Below are 23,295 nucleotides of genomic sequence, written 5' to 3' on the forward strand. Positions count from 1 at the left end.
TCCAAAGGCATTACGCAATGAGTAATACAGTGGCTAGTTTACAAGCTTGAAGCTAAATTAAAACACGACAACATTACTAAATTAAATCAAATGTCGTTAAATGACATCAACTTAATTCTAAAAAATCAAGTCATTTGTAGGCTGCAGTTTGCATGCCTTTGTTATTTAGAAACTCCTGATTCAATAGCCACATTGATGATTTGTTTGACTATTAGGTAGCCAACTTCAAGCAAAGCAAAATAAGGGGAAATCTTGGTTCTTTATAGGAAAATAAGGGACATTCAAAATATTTGTACTGTACCACATAGTGCATTGTCTGTAGTTGAGGAAAAAAGTCTCTCTTTTTTTAACCTGAATTTTACCTTAAAACTGATTTTTTACCTTTACGTGAAAACACATTTGGTTTGCTTAAACAATTTAATAAAAAAAAATAATAATAATAATATTAATGTCACACTAAAATGTCACACTTTATTGTCAATATAAAATTGACTTCACAATTATAAGGAACAGAATCTGCTTTTTTAAGTGCGTGTTGTTCTTTTTTATTATTTTACCTTAATAAACTCAGCTGTAATGAAAAGTACAGGCTGCTCAACTTATTTTTTCATAAACAGAGCAACTGATGAAATGTTCCTGTAGTATGGTAAATTTAGAAATGTTTTTTTCTTTCTTTCTTATATGTGACCCTGGACCACAAAAGCAGTCACATGGGTCAATTTTATATTGACTGAATAAATTTATAGCTGAATAAATAAGCTTTCCATTAATGTATGGTTTGTTAGTATCGGGCAGTATTGGCCGAGATACAACTATTTGAAAATCTGGAATCTGAGGGTGCAAAAAAATCGAAACATTGAGAAAATGGCCTTTAAAGTTGTACACTTATATTCGCGATTGTGCTGCATTCACTCACAAAAATAAATGTTTTATATATCTATGGTAGGAAATTTACAAAATATCTTCATGGAACATGATGAAGCATAAAAGAAAAAACGATAATTTTGACGCATACAATGTATTGTTGGTTATTTGCCACAAATATACCCGTGCGACTTATGACTGGTTTTGTGATCCAGGGTCACACATTATTAACCATACAAACAAAAGTGCAAAAAATCACCAGATCATTAAAGTGCATAAAATGATTTAAACTTTTTATACAAATATTTTTCCCCATGAGTATGTGTCATAAAGTACAGTTTTGTCAAATTTACAACATGGTGTGTGTCAGACACACATAGGCTACACACACGAACAGGTTTCCATGTTAGGCTACCACCAGTATTCTTCGAAATATTTTGTATGTTCCACAAACATCATTAAACTTGAGTAGTAGGCTAGGCCTAACTGTTTGCTACAATCAGCTAGCAGCTGTTTCTTTATCATTTCAAGTTTATTGAACCTTTCAGACAATCATCTGGTTGTCATGAGAACAAATTGTCCCTTGCTGCTGCCCCCTGCTGTCTGATTTAAACCATGCAATGTTGTCACAGAACTCTAGAACTGCAAAGGCGGGAACTGAGTGAGTCTCGCGCTGAACACTGAAGTGATGATAAGAAAGAATAGAGAGAGACAAACATGCAGTAACAAACCGAAAACTCATTCTAACACATTTATTAGCCTAGGATTCATAGTCAGATTATTAATGTGAATAAACCTGGAAAGAGGCCTGAATCTTTCTTGCAATGATTTTCAATTTCAGGGAAGAACACATTCCTATTTTTAGGTTGTTAATGGAACTCATATTAACACTATTGTTTTTATTTGTATTGTCCTGGGATGATTTTCAATTTTAGGTAAGAAAACAAACCTATTTTAGGTTGTAAGATAGAATTCATAATTAACACTATTTTTTCCTATATGGTTTTGATATATTTCAACATCAAACAGGAACATTTGGTGGAACGCAGGAGATGAAAAGTTGAAGGAGGCTTGAATCCTTCTTCTATTTCAAGTACAAGAACATCCTTGACGTTACAGGTGACAATCCCACTCCTGCCATCTTGTGAAACAAGATAAAAAATAAAAAAAAACATAAATTGATTCAGTCATCATCACTTCATTATTTACAATTCTATTGCCGTTTTACACTGTGACTAACATTAGCTACGTTTACACACTTTTTGTTTCAATCCGAGATGACGAGCGCATGAAGCTTTGTGCCATTTATCATGCGCATATATTTATCAAGAAGTAAAATTACATCATCATGTTATTGCAAAGTAAAAATGAGTTGTGTGCAATATACTGTAAATGTACCTGATGGAGTACTAATGTTAAATTGGATGACGTCATAACTGGATGAAGACAGCCTTACTATAATGAGCAGGGTTACACGGGTTCAGTCATCCTTAGAAATGCATCACCCATTATGTGTGTTATATATGGCTTGTGTTGTATGGCCTTGAAAATTTCCTTCAAAGGGTATGTGGGATTACAAATTTGAGAATCTGTTTAAGATCTGATTATCCTCCTTTATTATAGCCTAATATCAAATGATAAACTAAGGTGAAGTACATTGTATTTAGCATTTATGGTTAAAGGATTCTGTTAAGCAAAGATTTTATCAAGAGGTTCCTGCCAGTCCTGTTCTCTTTATTGTAAGTCAAATGAGTCAGATTACTGAGACTCTCACCTTTTGTCTTTAATGGCTTTAATGTCCCATTCTTCGAATAGTTATGCTGATTGGATTAGGATTTGTAGAGTCTGGGGCGAGTTTCTATAACTTACTTTTTGCATGCTTTGTTTAAGGTTGTCACCCAGGTGCTTTGTTTCCACTTGTAAGGACTGCCCCCTAAAATGTGCACAAAGTATAGTTTCCTTAAAGGGGTGGTTGAATATGATTTCACTTTTCTAACTTTAGTTAGTGTGTAATGTTGCTGTTTGAGCATAAACAACATCTGCAAAGTTACAACGCTCAAAGTTCAAATCAAAGGGAGATATTTGCTTTTAAAGAAATTGCTTTTTAAGGACTACAACAAACGACTGGTCGGGACTACACAAGCTTCCTCCCGGGTTAGTGACATCACTAACCCTAAAATTTACATAAACCCCGCCCCCGGAACATGATTTATAGATTATCAAGACAGAATATGCTGATCAATGACTAGAAGATAACTACACATAAGTTACATAAATTCACCAACTAACCATTCAGAAATGTTGTCTACATGTCGTCACTTCTTCTTGAGTCTTTCCATCTTTCTGACTCTGGTTTGAACATGAAAAGGCTAAAAGTTTTAGAAATTTCCAGTGCATGCACTGTAAGAAATGATTCTGTGGTCATGTAGATTTGAATTAATGTTTTTGGTTAAAATGTATTCAATATAATTGTGTTTTTGATTTTGAAGCAAATATTTAATTAAATTTCAAATAAAAATGTTTAGAATAAAATCTACCCATTGTAGTTAAATAAAACTTAAGCATTATATTTATCTAATCCCAAATTGAGAGAATATTGATTGAATTCAAATTAATGCAATCAGGCAAATTTTAATTGAAAAGCACTTCCTGTCAAAGTGCGCCTTTTTTTTTAAAAAATGCAGCAGGCTACCTAGTAGCCACAAGACATTTGAGAAGAGTAGGCTATACCAGTGGTTCCCAAACCTGTCCTGCCGGCACCCCAACACTGCACGTTTTCTTTGTCTCCCTAATCAAACACACCTGATTCAACTCATCAGCTCATTATCACATGGGTTAATGAGCTGATGAGTTGAATCAGGTGTGTTTGATTAGGGAGACAAAGAAAATGTGCAGTGTTGGGGTGCCGGCAGGACAGGTTTGGGAACCACTGGGCTATACAGACAGTGAATGTTCGTCTTCTTCCACATTGCTCATCTTGCAAAATTTAACTGGTTGACTAAGGTAAGAAAACTTCTTATGTTATCACTGGGCTAGTAAGAAGAACGCATGTAGTGGTATATTACAATATAGTTATCACAGAAAGAGACTTAAAATATGAACACAGCATTATACATTTTGGAAGAATTCTTATGTATCGGAGTCAAACTTTTATTTTGAAGGATTCCATAAAGAGAAAAATTTGGGGTTATCGCTGGAAGAGCATCTTATATTTCAGACGGCACTTGACACACTTCCTTTAGCTTTACTTCCCGTGTGTGGAGCTCGTCTTCCCGAGGCAGGTAACGTAACTTCTCTCTGTTGTTTCACTGTTTTGTTGCAACTTGCAAATGTGAAGGTAACTTAGCTAAATCCACGTGAAGTCAGTCTATTAACAGTGTTACGCTTTAGAGCCGCAATTTTATTTATTTTAATGCATAAATCTGTTAATTTTAGTGTGGTAATGTCCATCCATAGCGGCTAGCACTTTAGTTAGTTAACTTAGCTAACGTAACTTTAGCAGGAGGGGAGGATGCTTAACATGGCACAAACTTTCTCATTTTACAGCTAAAATTTTCTGAAAACATTTTAGTAACAGAATACTGTTTCATATCTGATTTGCAAAAAGTACATTTTGATGCAAATTTTATTTGTTATTTGGTGATTTGATTTCATTGAGTAATAGTAGTACGTTTTGAAAGTTTGTTTTAACCTATTTTCATTTTGGGCCTAAGGTTTTGGCCATTTGGCACGTTGTTGGGTGTGGAAGGTTACTAATGTGATTGCTTTATCTGTAAATTAAATTGATGATTTTTTTCAGAATTTCTTTGATCTGAATATTTTTTTGTAATGCATCTTTATGGTCTTAAAATGTCTTTAAAAGGTCTTAAATTTGACTTATTGTAACCTGCATGAACCCTGTACAAAAACATCAAAATAGAGAAGAAAACAAAACAAAGAATAATTTGACACCAAGGCCTGCAAGAAAATAAAATCTAATACAATAGATTTATAAGCTATGAAAACTATAATGAATGTATTTTCTAGTAAAGTGATATGCTTGCAGTATATTTCTGACAGTTTTATACTAAGACAATAACAATTTCTTGTTGCAGGACACTGAGAACTTGGAGGAACTTGGGGTCATAATGGCCATTACTGTGACCCCAAAGCCTGGAGCTTCTACAAGCAACAGCCCAAAGAACATTGGGATCGTCATAGAGTCATCACAGGACTTGGATACAGGACTCTGTTCTCCTTGGCTTGACCTACGCGCTGAATCTCGATTAGAGACAGCTGAAGTACACCTTTGAGGTGTTCTTGGAACTGAATGATTCAAAGCTTTCGAACAAAGTCCAGTCCCTCAAGAGCAAACTTCAGGCTTGAAATGAGACTGTATTGCAGTGCAGACTTTTGTGCTACACAATGTCCATCTTCCACAGAGCTTGAGAACTGCACATTTGAAAGTGCTATGTTTGTAAGTTGGCACTGATTTGTCCCACGAATCTCGTGACATTTCAATTGTTGTAAGTTGAAAGTACAAATGAACTTTTATGCACTTTTATAATTTATGTTTTGGCACATGCCATTATGGAGTATTTTTCATTAAGATCTTTATTGCTTTTTTTTATTATTTTTTTATAGTTGAAGTCAGCATTCTGTCCTTTTCAAATGTCTGGTTTGAAATGCAAGATCCAACTTCTGGCTTGAAATGAGACTGTGGTTGTAGTGTACAATGATGTGCTACAGTGTGTTGAAAGCACAAAAGTGAATTGTTAATAAATTTGAGTATTTAAGTTCTGTACTTTCTGGCCCATATTATTCATAAGAAAGGAATATTTAGATTTAATTAATTGCATTGATTAAATTCAAATCAATGTGTAGATGATGATGATTACTCAATTATATGTAGAATTAAATTAATTTTTATTAGTACTTTTTACACATTAGGGAGTTTATCTTTTTAAAATCAACTCAATATTTTTGTTTAGGTTATAATTAATTTATATAATTAATCTATTCAAATCTACTCATATTAAATGGATAACTATTAAAGGTCTCATTTAATTAAAATGTACTCGATACCAAACCTTGTGAAATTTAATTAATAATATTGCTTGTAATCTGTTGCCTCATTTTTATTGAGTAGATATGGTGTATCTTTTCTTACAGTGTGTGTGTGTGAGGTAAAAATGGACAGTATGAGCCTTTTTCCATGTTAAAAGGAAAAAGTGATATAAAGTCATTGGATATCTTTAATGTTTTTTTATTATTTATTTTTTTAATGTGACTGGGTATGTTTAGGCTATAGGCATGAAGTCATAATTAAAAAAAAAAAAGAAAAAAAGCGAACAATATGGATCATATATTCCATATCTCTGTTACTTTGTGGAGAAGAGGAGTAAAATACATGATTGTTAGGAAATGATTGTTACAATTTTTTAAGTTATAATTTATAGACATTTTTAGGAAGAAATAATTTACCTGTTGAGAGTATGTTGACAGTCTGTGTAGTAACTGTAGTTGTAATAGCGAAGCTCCAGAAAATCCGTAATGAGGAGGCTTTGACAGTTACAGATTTGAAAAACAAAAAGGCAGGAATAAAGAACCTATAAACTCTAACACAAAGAACCATTTCAACATATAAAAGGTTCTTCAGGACGTTATGGTTCTAAATAGAACTCTTACTATAAGGAACCTTTAAAGAACCATCTTTTTTTAGAGTGTATGGCCTGGAAAATGAAAATTCTGCCATCATTTAATCACCCTCATGTCGTTCCAAACCTGCAAGACTTTCTTGTCTTAAAAGTTTTGTGAGCGAATGCAAAGGTTTTTCAAGCTAACGCAAAATGTCTTATGAGCAGAAATAATTTCTAAAGCCTCTGAAGATGGTCTAACTTCACTAGATCAAAACAGCTGTAAAGGCCCACTGAAGTGCCTTGGTAAGCGCAGCTTTGTATGATGCGTTGATGTAATTTCCACTGAAACAGGAAGCTAAGGTGGGACATATTGAATGGCTCCTCCCCCTTTTCAAATAGCCAATAGCGTTTAGTTTATCTCACAGACTGCAAGTTGTACTTGACAGCAACATGGAAGCGAATCCGAGCGATGATGATACGTTAGATTCTAGAGAGCATTTGATTGGAAAGAAGATGTGATGAGAAGCTGAAGTCCGCGGTGATATCACAAAAATCTGTGATCCATTTTAGTGGAAGTGAGGGACTGTAAGTTTTGAATGCTTATATCTCCTAAATGCACATTTTGTCATTGTTGTGAAGCACACCAGCTTATTCATCACCTTAGGGCTAACAAATTCATACTAAAAGCTAAATAACTTAAATTTAGATTTCAGGGGGCCTTTAAACTAAATAGAATTCTGTAAATGCTTCCTCAGGTCAGGTCAAGTTATACATTTATGATCATGCTTCCTTACTCAGATAAGTTAACTTCACATAGAGATACAAAGTTAACTTATTGCAATCTCTGCTCAGTTTAGGTCAATTTTAAAGTGTGCATTAAATATGACAATGGGACATAATAGCCTACATTAATTTTTGTTTGTTTTTATTGGAATGTAACATAGGGGCAACTAAATTAACAACACAATAAACACACACACACAGAATATAAAACCTAATATGATTATTATATTGCACTAAATGGACATGGGCAGAAACACAAAACATGATGGAAGTTTAGTTTCCAAAGAGAAAAGAAAAATTATTTACACACATCTGCACTGTTGTGTTTTCGTGTTTTATGGGGACTTTCCATATAGACATGGAAATTAAATTTTGATTTGCTTAGTTGGGGACACTTAATATTCAATATTCAAATATTGATCTGCCTGCATTGACACCATTATATGAGAACTGAGCTAAGCTGGACAATGACATCACTGTTTTCTCCAGAGCGGCTGTATAGATAAATGAACTAAATTAATAACTTTTTACAACAGAAATGAACCATTACTGAACTTAAGCTATACTATGATGCTATTTTCTTCTAGATCTGCTGTAGGCTACAGCTGAAACACACTTTGTTGCATTATTTTCCTGTTATCACTATAAAGCTGTTACAATCTGTATTGTAAAAAAAACTTTATAAATAAAGGTGACTTGACATGATTATTATGTTCAAACTGTATTCTATCCCCTTACACTAACCCTACCCATCACATAACACTTTCTACATTTTTACATTTTCAAAAAAAATCACTTAGTATGATTTATATATATTCATATTTAAATATATGAAACATATTGTTTTCCTCATGGGGACCAAAAAATGTCCCCAAGGATTTCGGAAATTGCCATCTTTGTGGGGACATTTTGTCCTCATAAGGTAGGCCTACAGGGTTTACCTGGAAAACACTTTGCTTTTGTAGGCTAATCAATGAGTGGAAAACCCACAGCATATTCTCGAGAATAATGATTTATTTTTATTTTCCAGTGCACAGCTTCATCCATGCATAACTGACAAATGTTCAATAATTAGAAGTGTAGTGCGACTGTCCATTTTGTTCACGTTATTACGGTAACAACACCCGGAAATGCGCGAATATTCAGATATTAATACGTTCGTGTCTTGTGTAAGCAAGAAAGATACAAAGACCCGTTGTTTATAATGTTATAACCGGCACCGGAGTGTTTCCGCGTTAAATGCCGAGACGCGTTTTGCGGGTGACTGCGCCTTCCGTGAGCCGTTTCTAAACGCGGCTTGTAGTCTTTTGTGACACTGTTGTCGCCGCTGTCCCACGTGTTGCAGAACAGACAAATACATTGCAGACTGCCGCCACCGAGCGAGCTGCTGCATCGACAGCTGGAAGTCATCGCAAGACATCACGATTCTGTAATCTTACAGTTCACATAACCATTCCTTCTAAAGGCTGTACAATGAGCGAATTCTTCTCGCTGTCGGAGTGTGATGTGATCGGCTTTGATTTGGACCACACGCTCTGTCGATACTATCTGAAGGAGACCTCCAGGGTGAGTCGTGCTGGCATCATGCATATCATCACACAGCCGACCTTACACGCAGAATATGGCTGACACATGGTTATAATAAATCAGAATCGGAAATATGTGTTCTGTTTGCGTTACATTACTGGAACAGTCGCGTGTTGATGCGCGGATCTAAAATATCGATCTGTTCGGCAGGCCTCGTTAAAACACATTGAGAATGTGAGAGGAGTGTTTACTTTATCTGGCATTCTAGGAGGACGTTCATGCATCGCATCTGGCGTGTAGTTTACCTATAATAGCTCGAGATGATGCTTCAGTTATGGTTAGGCCTGACATCTTCATGTCACTGTACCTCATGTTAGTACTTACATTTATTCCTTCTTCTGTCTGTGTGCAGCTGATCTATGAGAGTTTTGCAGGGTATCTTGTGGAACACAAGGGATATGATAAAGATCTACTTAATTTAACACCTGCCGATTGGGATTTCTGGTGAGTTGTTTCAGCAATGCGCACACACACATGAAGTCATTAAAATGGGCAAGAATATCTGCATTGAAACCATGTGTTTAATGCCCAGACTTAACAATTAGACATTTACTATGACACACGCAAATCTCTCTCTCTCTCTCTCTCTCTCTCTCTCTCTCTCTCTCTCTCTCTCTCTCTCTCTCACACACACACACACACACACACACACACACACACACACACACACATATTCTGTCTCTCACACACACATTCTCTCTCTCTCTCTCTCTCTCTCTCTCTCTCTCTCTCTCTCTCTCTCTACACACCTGATTCACATCATGAGCTCATTAGGAGCTTTATGCTTGTTAGGAACGTTTTTTTTGTGTGTGTGTAAGTTTTGCGGTTGGTGACCTAATAAAATATTAAAACTCATTAAAACTAATTATGTCATCCTGGTATGGTGGACTCGTTCTCTTGTTTCATACAAACGCAGCTGCTGCCATTTTAGCTATTGTTTTGTACACTGTTGGATTATTTATTTATATAAATCTTATAAGATAAAAAACAGGTATGATTTTAAAACAGTTTAATCTCAAATCAATATCTCTTATCACCATAATTATTTATGTGGTGAAATACCATGTAATTAGTGGGTTGACTGTATACCGCATCTCTTAAATGTCTGTCTAGTTTGAACTTGCCGCTCTGCAACTCCTCTCTCCACGGAAACTTTGCATTTAAAGAGCCAATAAAATATTTCGACTCCGATCAGTATTTAGCGTCTAATTATTTACTTATGTGGCAAGTAGCCGTGTAACAAGTGGGATAATGTACATCCAACCGGCTGTTATCACAGAATAACTCCTTCAGTTCAGGCTGATGGAAGACCTGATCAAGTCCTGATCACCCTGTCGGGGTTTATTCTGAGATAACAATCGGCTGGTTGTACATTATCCCTTACTTATTGCGTAACAGACAACAACGTTGTCAAAACAATCCCCATTCACATGGATCTGCGAAAACGACTAGAAATGCTGTGTTATTCATGCCAGGCCAGTAGTTGGCGATGTCACTATGTAAAGAAACACTACGTGCCTATAGACTGAACACGTAATACGCATGCGGATGATGTGGTCACCATTTTCACAAATTCGCACGGAAATTTATACAGAAATGAAACGATAAATTGATAGTTTTCAAAATCTTGTACTTTGAAACCCGTTTTCAAAATTTTGTTTTCAGGCCCCAAAACACTGTTGTCGTGTAAATGAATGGCCAAAACACATACAAAGTTTTAATTTTTTAGGTGAAAATGGTGTTGTGCAAATGGCCCCTCAATCAGCTCCCTAGGTCATGAATCAGTATATCGTGTACATGAATTTTGGGCACTGGTAAGGACAGTAAAGGCTCCAATACACTCACGGCGAAGTTCTTTTTGGTTCTCTGTTTAGGGGTAAAATGAAATTTGAAATACATTAGCAGAGATGAACTGTTATCGAACATCTGACGCCGCCCACACTGCTGAGAGCAACGGTTAGATGAATATGTAAATCTGTGCTGTGCGCTTTGAGCTCTGCAATTTAGCAGTCTAGTAAAGTCACGTCACGTTTATTTATAAAGCACTTTATACAATAGATTGCTTGAAATCAAGCAGCTTTACCGTGTTAAACATGAAAAACAGTGTTAGTGTCTCGTTTCATCAGAAGTACAACTTAATTTTCTACCATAAAGCAGCTCCTCCAATGTGTTCATTTCTTTTACTGGTATTTATGAAACTGGTATTTATGAACCACAGCAGAGCTGATATTTTTCTATATAATAAATACTTTATTACATTTACCTACCAACATTTCAGTCGTAAAATAATTATAAATATTGGCTGCATCCAAAATCTTAAAAAATATTGCATTCGGAGAATGCATTCCAAGGTAAAAAGTCATCAAGGCATTGATTCTGAAGGTATTAATTGATTCTTAAAAAATTCTGAAGGTATCTCAGATGTATCCTTCACTGCCTTTGATATCCCCTGTGCTTGCCATTCCATGATTTATGTTTCAACGCTTCAGAACTTCCGTTAAGGGAATATATTGAGCATCGATGGTCCCTGGTTAATCACGGTGCATTGTGGGACTATTTAGGGAGCGAATGTTTCAGTGCACTGGAAGATATTTTGCGATTGAGACAGCCCTTCAAATTGCCAACTCCCGGATCAGTGCCCTGACTACTGAAATAGGGAGCTGATTGAGACAGATTTATAATTATTCATTAATGGTTCAACATGGTCATAAGCTCAAACTCAGAGTAACCCAAGCATGCAAACTCTTCACCATTGGTGAAAATCACCATTTTGATAGCAGAATCGGTTGCCTAAGTTGATGCGCAAACACATTTTTGACACTTGTTGTTCTGGATGCATTTGTTAGACTACAATAGTGGCCAGTTGTGTATTAAAAAGGTCCAATTACATAACTGAAATTGTGCATCTGAATTCTGCAGCAGGGCTTCTACATCTATGCAGGAGCGCTGCAGATTTTGATTAAGTTTTTTTTCTTTGATAACTATTTATTATTATTTTGAAGATATAAATACAAAATACTATGTATACATTAAACAGCAGCAGCTGGATGTTAACTACATTTAAGACTGTTACATGAAGAAAAAAATAAATTCTTAATGTTAATGCTTTAAAAAGAATATTTGTTTGTAAAAATATGTAAGTTATGTAATGTTATTGTCAATATGATTATTATAAAACAAATAAGAGCCAGTGAATTCACACTTGGCATGTTTGGTTGGATTAAAACGAATCCTGGTGCGATTGCTCTGTTAGTGCGGTTCATTTGAATAAGTGTGAACCCATCGATCTGAACCCTGGTGCACACCAAACAAGCGGACCGAATGCACTGAAAAGATGGGTCTCGATCTGCTTTCAGACGAACTTTGGTGCGGTTCAACTGAAATATGAATGCAACACGGACCAAAGACATGTAAACAAACCAAAAACAGGACATGATGTCACAAGATGCAACCCTTTTTTTCTGCAAGAAATTCCTAGTAAAGTATTTCCTAATGTATAATAGTCTCATCTTTTTCACCCCTAGTGAGTTCGTATTCACTCACTCACCCATTTTTCATATGGTCAGCTCCATTAAAGCTGTGTGGACTGGAAGTTTAAACATCTCAAGAACATGGCTTATGTTCAAAATTGAAATACGAACAAATCGATTCTTGTTTCAAGCAGGTATTCTTGTATATTGTGAAAATTATATTAATTGGGTATTAATATATCCATAAGCTTGTCGTTTATGTAAGCTGTTTGTTTCCAAACAAATAAGTTGTTACCCTTGTATGAGCTTGTTTGTCTCTCTAGTACACAAACACAGTTGCTTGTTGTCATGTGACCAGTTTTAAAGGTCTTGTGGTGGACCTTGAGGAGGGTAACCTGGTCAAGCTGGCAGAGGATGGTACTGTCTTGCGGTGAGTCAATTTTAATATGCTGTGTGTATTTGAATGATTACTCATTTTACATTTTATTGCTAATTTTTTCTAAAGAAAAAAAGGGGTAATTTGTACTGTGCATAGTGAAATATCTAAACCGCTAACCTGTTCGATTAAGATTTTAATCTATTTAAAACACTCTTATTTGTAGGGCAACTCATGGCACTAAAAACCTGAGTACTGATGACATCATAAAGCATTATGGTCCAAAAAGAGAATGGAAACATTTTAATAGCCTTAATACCTCATACACACGATCTGGTAAGGCTGCTTTTTTTCAGCTAGTTCATTTTATAATTTCTGATGACAATATAACAATCATTCACTTATTGTATTTGAGGATTTTTTAAAATTATATATTTATTATCAATTGCAGTTTTACAGTGTTTTATCATATTTTCAAATAACTGTCTTTACCTAAATATGTGATTTAGTTCACTCATTTGTTGCAGCAAAATACTATTTTTATGACAACTATTTTGACCTCCCTGGTGCCCTTCTCTGTGCAAGAGTGGTGGATATGTTGCATAAGGTAATACTAATTTAATTAATTCAGTGCTTTTCAAAAAATCTATATTTCTATTTCAAATTAGAAATAGCATTTGTTAATTTAGCTGTATTGTGAATGTTAAATTGTATAACAAAAATGTATGTTGTCATTTGCTAATGTTTTCATTTAAAATGAATTCATTGATTTATTTTATTTTATTTTATTTATTTTTTTAACCCTAGCAAGGAGTCGAAATCACATCTGACTTGTGGAAAGACATTGTTGCTGCAATTGACCATAATTACAACACATCTGCATTTCGGGGTATGTAGAAAAAACCCTCTTATACCCTCTTATTATTTGTAATCAGTATTTAAAAATGTAATTTAATTTTGATATTGTATAATGTCTATAAAGGTCTTACACCATGTCTACACCAGACGCGACAAAGCAACCGTTGTATATCCACTTGTTGTGTCAGAAGTAGTGCAAGCGCTTGAAGTTTATCAGAAATAAAAACGGGGTATCAGTTTACAGTTGGGAATTTGTCATGTTGTTCTCATCCAGTGTAGACAGCATCACTGATTATAATGGGTTCTATTTGCTATCAGAACAACATTTTAAAATTAGCCTAAGATATTGTTGCTTAACTTTTACAAAGATAAGGTCAAAGTAAGCACTTTCTTTGGGAAAACTTTAACCTTTTGCTGCAGTCAAACACAAACAGCAACACTGGCACTGAAACTTTATTTGTATTGATTATTATGATGCACACCTTGTGACATTACAGAGTTAAAAGAGGAAAAAAACAACGACTCACAATTATAATTATTCACTTGGAAATCCATTTAATTCAAAACCTGGCTCACTTAATTTGTCTTAAAGAGCCTGTGTCTTCAAAGCATACTCAACACAGGAAACTTATGCTAAAATGTGGGCTCAGGAAAAAGTAATATACATAGCAAAATTCAATACATAACCATCAGTTCAGGTTCTAGGCAAATGCAATAGGTCTGTTGTCTAATTTCTTGGATAATTTTTATTGGTGTTCCTTAATAATTGAGATCATCAAAATATTTTCATACAAGGTCTTCTTTAGATCAACAAGCTACAGACAATTTTTCTAAATTAGTCTTCATTTTCTACTCTGCATGACTTTATCTCAGGGAAACATGAAAATGAGTATAAATGCAGACAATTTTTGAATTAGAAAGATTGAGGTTTTCTTGAGTGTGTTTATCACGTTGTGGCAATCAAGAAACCAGAGAAAGAACAGTGAACATTTTCATCAGCATAAATGCCATTGGACTGGTCATCTGGAACCTGGATGAACACTGTGTCATGAGAATGCAGCATAAGGACAGCACTGCCAGACATCTGGTCAAGGAAACCTTTGTTGTACTCATCATAAGAGAACAGGACTGGCTCACTGTTTTTGTAAAGTGCTACCAATGCATTTGCTCCATTGACATGCATATGGAAAGAAAAGTAGTAAAGTCCTGGAACCTGACAGGTGAATATGCCAGTGTTAGGATCATAGTGGTTCTCTCCATTGTACACAATTTGGTTGAATGCAATTGGTGATCCAGCATTAGGATAAGCTGTGGTAAGAAGAGCTGTGAATGCTGACATGGGTGCTTTCATCAGCTCGTGACTAACAGGCATTACCATCTCATGGGATTTAATTGGCATGCTTTTCTCGTGGTGGTAAACCATCTCGCCTGGGGGGCCAGGTGCCCCAGGAGGTCCTGGTTTACCTGGGTGACCATCATGACCTCTGGCACCAGGGACACCAGGAGGACCCTGAGGTCCAGAAATTCCCTTCGATGTGAGCCCTGCAGGGCCAGGGGGGCCTGGAAGTCCTGGGTGTCCCTTAAGCCCTGGTGGACCTATTGGTCCTGATGGACCTATTGGTCCTCTTGCTCCAGGGATACCATCTTCACCCCTTCCACCTGGTTGCCCTTGAAGTCCTGGATGTCCCTTATCACCTGGTGGCCCTTTGGTACCGGGGATACCTGGAGCACCGGTAAATCCTGGTTCACCCTTGGAACCTTGATGTCCCATATGGCCCATTGGGCCTGGAGGACCTGCTGCACCTGGAAGACCAGGTTTTCCTGAGAAGCCTTGTGCCCCTTGTTCACCCTTTGCACCTCTTGCGCCTGGTGCCCCAACCATACCAATGTCACCTTTAGCTCCCTGTGGACCTGCTTCTCCTTGGAATCCCCTGGAACCTTGAGGACCAGCTTGACCTATTGGGCCAATAGCACCTGGATGACCTGTGTGACCTATTGGCCCTGGTTCTCCCTTTTGGCCAGTTGTACCTGAGGTTCCTGGCACTCCACGATCTCCTGGCAGTCCAGGTGATCCAGGTTTGCCAGTACCTGGCAGACCTGGAGCGCCTGGCTGTCCTGCTGGTCCTTGAGGACCTTTTTGTCCCATTGACCCAGGCATTCCTGGAGCGCCATTCTGGCCTGGTTTTCCTGGTGCTCCTATTCCAGGTGCCCCTGTATGACCCTTTGGACCTGGTATGCCCATAGGACCTGGTGACCCATCCCTACCTGGCATTCCTGACTTTCCAGGCTCTCCAGGAAATCCACTTGGTCCTGGTTTTCCAATTCCAGGCTGACCGGGCTGACCAGAAGGACCCTGAGGTCCCATTGGGCCTGGGCTACCAGGTCCTCCTGGAATACCATGGCCAGGTTCTCCTTTCTGGCCTGGCAGTCCAGGAATTCCAGGATGACCCTTTGGGCCTGTTTCTCCACGTGGGCCCATTGATCCGGGAAGACCATGTGGTCCAGGCTTTCCAGGAGAAGAAAGGCCAGAAGGTCCAGGGCTTCCAGGTGATCCTGGCGCTCCTCTTGCACCTTGGGGTCCTGCAGGCCCTTGGTGTCCCTTCTCGCCTGGATATCCAGGTGCACCTGGTTTTCCAGGTGAACCTGGGCTTCCAGGTTTACCAGGTGAAGAGTATCCTGCTGGACCTGGTGGTCCAGGTGGACCAATTGGACCGGTGTGTCCAACACCATTCTTTCCAGGCATTCCTGGTGCGCCAGGTGGGCCGGGGGGGCCAGGTTCACCTGGGGAACCTGGAATACCAGGTTCACCAGCAACAGCTACAAATAAGACAAAAATATAAGATAATTCACACACAACATTACAATATAATGTAATAAATATAATAAAAATTCTAAAATTGCTTGTAAGACATTCCTTAACATACACCTTTGGCTCAGTAGCATGGCACTGACTTAAATCTGACATTTGACAAGCTAAAATTTCATTTAATTTCATTTCAAGCTACATTTACGTTTTAAAGTACATTATTAATTAGAGACTGATCTGATTGATTGGTTTGCTATCTCAGCCACATTTGTAGACCAAAAATAAATATATTTTAATTAGAATAATAAGTGATAATAAGTGAATAAGTAAAGTTTATTTAAAATTGATTCAATCTCTTGGAGAGAGAGTGTGTTGGTTTGACTATGCTAGTCCAAAATGGCCTCACTATTCAAAAATGTACTCAGTAAAATACTGAAACCTGTTAAACACTGAATAGTCAGCTTATCCTCAATAGTTAAAGTGGCTTATAAATTGGCCAAATCATATTTTTGTTTAAATCTAGTGTTTTGCAAAAAATGTAAGGGTCAAGTTAGTCGATATAAAACATTCAACTGATATAAAAACAATGGATATATCCTCACTAATATAGTAAAGAAAATGTGTGTGTGTGTTAATGTTTGTAATTTGCAGCCCACTTTGGTTTAAGAATGATTGACGAGAGAACTTTAACTTTTAAATGTATGCTATGTGGTGATTATCATGATATGAAACCCCCTGCACAAGTTTTTTTTATTTTTTTATTTTTTATTTTTTTATAAAATAGGCTGTTTAGTTAATTCTATGTAGTCATAGGTGCTGCACGGTTGGACTGGATTGTTTGATAATCTCGAAAATGCAGGGAATAGCCAGTTTTTCAACAACAACAAATTTCAATTTGAAACCGTGCTTGTCCAGAAACTAATGGTATAATTTAACACCACAGTATGGGTTATTTTGGGTATGCCTGTTATATAAAGTGGTTACCTCTGTTTTGGTTATTAGTGTAAGTAGTGGATTATATAATCTGTGGTGTATACCATCTGAAAAGTAATTAACTAACAGTATTTGTAGTCTTTGCAAAAAAACTTTATTTGGTAAAGTTAATGTATTCTGGGCAATATATGCAGCTTAGCAATTAAAGAGGGGCTAGATATATAAAGAGTTGCTTGATATATGTTGACTGAAAATAGTTTTGTGTACTCTTAAATGACCTGAGTGACTGAAGCTCATCTAATTTGTTGCAAAGAGGCTCATCCAATTTATTAATATTCATTTATGTACATATATTAGGCACCCTATGTATCTCAATGGTGCACCTTCTGCTGTTATTATACATATTGTGACTCATTCCACATTACAATTATGAAATGCATTAAGTATATATGGACCAAATGTAAACTCACTGTGAGATTTTGTAGGATAAGGCTGTTTCTTCACATGATAGTATCTGTCAGGGGTCGCCTCAGCCAGTACCACAAGGAGAAGGAGAATGCTTGTTACCCGGAGGTCCATTTTCTGAAGCTAAGCCTGTAAAGAAATTATGAAATGAGAGCAATGATGAATGAGTGACACAGAAACATCTCCTCATAGCATTTAAAAAATGGGCATTATAAAGAAGCATGTTGTCTCGGTATATCTAAACATGCTGTATAAAATTAACATAAATAACAAATGACTACAGAAAGCATCAAGTACATGTGTAACCACTCAGAAAACACCCCAGAAGACTTAATAAATGTGTCCCAGGAGCTCACTGACACGCATTCAAAGTAGCATCTAAAAGATCTTCTCCTCACACCCATTCCAGCAACACCACACACTCCCAAACCAGCATTATTCGGCCGCAGAAAGCTATAGAGGCAAGTGTCTGTACCCACCAGTAGGCCGGAGCTCCAGAAGTCAGAGGGGGTCAGGCTGCTGTCCCGACCAATCTGTATATTTGTACGTTTCCAACTCCTGTAAGTCCGTGGTACTCCTGTTCACAGAAGTGGATTCTTCTATTTATACCAAATTTGCTTCTCCAGCAGCACCCAAAATCTCCCTCCCTCCTCGTGTGATGTCAGTTTTAATGAAGGGTATGGTGTCCCTTGTGAGTGCATGGCAATTCGGCATAATTCGGTAGTTCACATAATTTTTATCTGTGGTCATGCTTTCTTTTGATCCATACAGGCAAAATGGTAACACTTTACAATAAGGTTCATTAGTTAACATTAGTTAATATATTAACTAACATGAACTAACCATGAGCAATACATTTGTTACTGTATTTGTTAATCTTTGTTAATGTTGGTTAATACAAATACAGCTGTTTGTTCATGTTAGTTCACAGTGCATTAACTAATGTTAACAATATTTTAATAAAGTATTAGTAAATGTTGAAATTAACATTAACAAAGAATATTAAATGCTGTATAAGTGCAGTTCATTATTAGTTCATGCTAACTGATGTAGTTAACTAATGAACCTTATTGTAAAGTGTAACTGGCAAAATAAATAAATAAAAATACAAAAAAGTAAAGGATGTTACACTATTAAATGGTGTTCTCTAATGGCACATGTTTTTTGTGTGTTATGCATATTTTGTAAAACTTTAACTGAGTTTGTGCATTATTTTGTGAAACTCAGATGTGTGCCTTCTATACCTTAAAAATGGTTAGGGTGCAAAAAAGTATGGGTATTAAAAATGATTTTGCTGAACCTTTAAAAAATAAGATGACTGGTTAGAAGAATAGCCTTTGTCTGTGTATGTTTTGCCTTTTAGATGTATTCCTTTGATCCATTCTTTTGAAACCACAGCTTAGAGTATGCGTGGAAGTGTGGTTAATTCTACTCTGAAACAGCAGAGGGCAGAATTGAAGTCCTTTTTGTCCTCATGTGGGAACAGTGGGCTGCACCAGCCATGGGGTCGTGATTATGGTTATTTTTAGAATTTTGATGACAGGAAAGTGTCAGAGAAACAAATCTGGTGAAGTGGAGTTCTGTGCTTGTCATTATGGTTAATACATGGCTGTCAATCACATGTTCCAATCATTTGCCTGTGCTGTTTGTCTTTGTGGAGTTTTCGCACAGTTTTAAAATTAGTTAGTAAAACAGACCATAAGATTTACAGTAACACCATGCAAGTATTACTATTTTAATATGAAATGTTGTGTAATAATTTAGTGGTCTTATTATATTTAATTGGCAGATTATGCCATTTTGGTTTGCACCAGTTTATTTTGAATCTTTTTTATTTTTTTAATTAATAATCAGTAAGTTCAAACCTGTAATTTTGAAGCAAAAAAGTTTGCCATTTGGCATGATTTCTATGCATCCAGTATATTTTATTACAATTTTTCTTGAGTATCTGATTTAGAAGCCGTTCAGTTTTACGACCCACAGCTGACCACCAGCAGAACTATGTTCCTCCTGACAACCACATTTAGTAAAATAACAGATCTGAAGAGTTGGAAGTCTCTCTTTCAGTCAGTTCCTGATGCTGTCTCTTGAACCAGTAGAGAAGACCGCACAGTGGAGTTCATGTTTACTTCTTTTGATGACAATTTTGGTTGGCTTATCAATTTAAGCATTCCAGTCTAAAAATAATGTTTTTTTTGTTGTTGTTGCTTTTTTTTGTGATTCAGTAAGAAACATTTGCTTGTGCATCTGAAAGGGGTGTGTTTGTTTTTGTTTATTTGTGTTTTCAGTTCTGGAACACTTTGTAGACAATATTTTTTATTTTTTTAAAGTTTTATTTTTGGGCTTTTGCTTTTTTTTTTAAATAGGACAGTTTGAGAGAGACAGAAAGCAGGAGTGAAGGGAACAGGATCAGGAAAGTACCTCAAAACCTCAAAAGCCATTTTGTGCAATATGACTGAATGCTGTACGGGTGTCTATAAGGGTGTCACGTTATATGGTCGATAACTAGAAAATTAAAGTGCCGTAATACTATTTGGTGGTGATTATTTGGTAGTAATATTACATCATGCTGATAATTTTGACCAAAATGTTCATCGACAATCAGTTCTGGTACTTAAGAGAGACAACTCTCAGTTAATGTTAATTTCAACATTTAATAATACATTGTTAAAATCAAAAGTTTGAACTATTATTTAGTGGACCTGAGCTAACATGAACTAACAATGATCAGTTGTATTTTTTTAACTAATGTTAACAAAGAATAATAACTTGTGTAACAATGAGCAATAGCTACATTTGTAAATGCTAATGCATTAACTAACGTTAACTAATGAGACCTTATTGTAAAGTGTTGCCTATAATGTTCTTCACAATTCTTTTGCACTTTAATCTGTTTGAAACATTTGTTTCCTTTATAAATGTTTTGCTTTATTTTTTTTATCTTATAACATAAATACAATAAAGTATTTTTGTTATAAGATAAAAAGTTAATAAACATGCTATAGACCTTATGCGCCAGAGAAACGTGTGCACAGCCATCTTTAGAATTTTGTCTTTTAACTTCCGTTTTTGCGGTAGTTCTGTATATTTCTATGGCATCGCTATCAAAGAATAATTAGCTGGTGAAGTGGATTTACTTACTGTAGATTTAACGAAAGTTATCATGAACATTGTAATGTTTTAAAGCAGATGTCTTAACAAGTTTCAGTTGATTTTAAAATGAGCAGTTCATTCATAAATGCATAAGATCGATGCGCAAATACAAATCGGAAGTCAAAAGACAATGAGCGCAGCGCTGAAAAGGGGCGGGGCTACATAAGGTCTACAGTATGACAACACTTTTTTTGCAACTTATTTAAATATCGTGAAAATACTGTATACTGTGATAAAAGCTTCAGCAATTATCGCAACATGAACATTTTATACCGTCACATCCCTAATTGTATGTATATACTCACTTTATTTGCTTTTATTTTAGAACACTTAATGATTATCTAATCAAAACAAAACATGTATTACAATCAAATGCGTTTCTGATTTCTGTCGGCTGCATGAACATATCAGTTTGCTTTTTCACATCACTAGCTTTAAATATGTAACTTTGCTGCATAATGAATGCATAAAAGCGACCAGCTGGATATAAACTAATGCGAATAGATGGGAACAATCGTGACATTAAACATTTGGGTTGGGCTTGTGTGTGTTTTTGTCACATTTGATGTACTATTTTTAACATCTTTTGAGCCTCTATGGCAAACATATTGCTGTTCTCCACTAATGCAGCATCTAGTCAACAAATTAATAACTTTGTAATTATATGGAAACGCGTACGGTAGTGTACTGTATACATACCGTTTCATTGTCTGTTTTAAATCTGCATCTGAAGTGTCCCGCTCACGTGTCAAAATAAACTCCACGAGCTGTCAGTGATTTCGCCTCTAGAGGACGCTCTCGTACTGTGTAATGACAGCAGACCGACCCTTCTCAGCCACAGCAATTGACCCAACCCGGAAAAACTATCGGTATGGATTATTGTTCTGATTGTAGTTATCGGTGCTGATTAATCGGCAAAATAAATCAGTCAGTCAACCTCTATTTTAATCACAGTCATCTACTTTAAGTAATAATGTGCCATTTTCACTGTAGCATCTGGTTTCGCTTATTACTTCTTGACACGTAAATAGAATATCTAAAATGGCACATCTTGCAGCAGATGATCAGATGCTAACTAGAAACATGTTTTAACCATTGTTTTCCTATTGTAGTTATTATGCTTATGGAAGTATTTCTGATGAGCGTCTGTAAACGAGTTCAAGTATGTGTGCACACACATAACGTGCATAAACAGTCTATCTGCCAGCCTAAATATTATACAATGTACACTACTGTTCAAAAGTTTGAAATCATTAAGATTTTTTGCCATGTTTTCATGCTCACCAAGGGTGCATTTATTTGATCAAAAATACAGTAATGCTGTAAAAACATTACATTACATATAAATGAACTCTATTATATATTCATCTACTTTAATAATATAATTTATTCCTGTAATGGCAAAGCTGAATTTGTATCATTAATAATCCAGTCTTCAGTGTAACATGATCCTTTGGAAATCATTCTAATGTGCTGATTCAAAATGTATTTTATTATTATCTTATGCTGAAAACAGTTGTGCTGCTAAGTGTTTTTGTGGAAAGTTAATACTGTTTTTACTGTATTTATTTTTATCAAATAAAGCTTTTGGTGAGCATAAGACAAAAAAAAAAAAAAAAAATTCTTGATTCCAAACTTTGTTTCTATTGTGTGTGTGCTGTTGTTTTATGTTTGTTACATTTACCAAATTTAAATTATTGTTACATGTGTTTTAAGTTCTATTCTGTTTAGTGCTTTAATGATTATAAATACTGGGAGAAATGAACATGATACAATTTATGCTAGTTTAATGTATTATATTTTCCATTTAAATCAGCATATTATCGGTAATACAGTCCCACTGAGTAGTTTTCCCATTCATTAGATAGCAGCTTCATTGTAGGGGGTTAAAAGTAAAATAGGAAATTGTCGGTATCTTTATCGACCACAACAGCTGTGAATTATCGGAATCTGCCCTACACTCCTAATACAAATGGACACTGAAGATTCCCTGTGATACCAAAACTTTGATAATCTCTTGACTGATTCAAGAAGCAGAAGCAGACCAGACAGGGTTCTCATAATGAGTTCTGCTGTGGTTCACCCAGGGCCGTCAAGAGCTGTCTGGTGAGGTAATCTACCTCTCTGATGTGGTCTTCCGATGAGCTTCTGTCTTTAGTGAAGAGGTGGTGTTGGAAAAACGTAATGCTCATTTACTAAGCTTCTATATATAGTAAAACACACCACTGTCACTTTCCATATGTGATACCATGTGATTTCCATATGTGTGCTTGCACTATGTTGAATCCCAACAGTTGCATAGCTACGTCTGTTTAAGCCCATTGTCTAACTTAACCATTATGGAACAAAAACAAAAATGTCTCAAACCAGTAGTCTACACAT

At 36.0% G+C, this 23,295-nt stretch overlaps 2 protein-coding genes across 2 annotated transcripts in view; one reads left to right on the plus strand and one right to left on the minus strand.

Annotated features, from left to right (window-relative positions):
- The first annotated feature begins 8,387 nt into the window (after positions 1–8,387).
- The window catches only part of nt5dc1 (5'-nucleotidase domain containing 1), a 61,471-nt gene continuing 46,563 nt past the window's right edge, over positions 8,388–23,295 (plus strand). The window contains exons 1-6 of the mRNA XM_084091196.1: positions 8,388–8,831; positions 9,205–9,296; positions 12,681–12,752; positions 12,925–13,034; positions 13,226–13,305; positions 13,506–13,587. Coding sequence (XP_083947322.1) covers positions 8,739–8,831; positions 9,205–9,296; positions 12,681–12,752; positions 12,925–13,034; positions 13,226–13,305; positions 13,506–13,587 — 529 coding nt within the window. The 5' untranslated portion in view covers positions 8,388–8,738. The remainder of the gene's footprint in view (positions 8,832–9,204; positions 9,297–12,680; positions 12,753–12,924; positions 13,035–13,225; positions 13,306–13,505; positions 13,588–23,295) is intronic.
- Positions 13,951–18,406, minus strand: col10a1b (collagen, type X, alpha 1b). The gene is made up of 3 exons (XM_084091195.1): positions 18,240–18,406; positions 17,766–17,889; positions 13,951–16,373 (listed from the first exon to the last, which is right to left on the minus strand). Exons 2-3 carry the CDS (start codon positions 17,872–17,874, stop codon positions 14,503–14,505), a joined length of 1,980 nt encoding a protein of 659 aa, XP_083947321.1. The 5' UTR covers positions 17,875–17,889; positions 18,240–18,406; the 3' UTR covers positions 13,951–14,502.

Source organism: Abramis brama (assembly GCF_963993115.1).
Source record: "Abramis brama genome assembly, chromosome: 18".
NCBI lineage: Eukaryota > Metazoa > Chordata > Actinopteri > Cypriniformes > Leuciscidae > Abramis > Abramis brama.

Coding starts and splice junctions, on each gene's coding strand:
- col10a1b (XM_084091195.1), bottom strand. CDS start 17,874: ATGGACCTCCGGGTAACAAGCATTCTCCTTCTCCTTGTGGTACTGGCT. Junction 16,374..17,765: donor TTATCCTACAAAATCTCACA/GTGAGTTTACAT, acceptor TCTTATTTGTAG/CTGTTGCTGGTGAACCTGGT.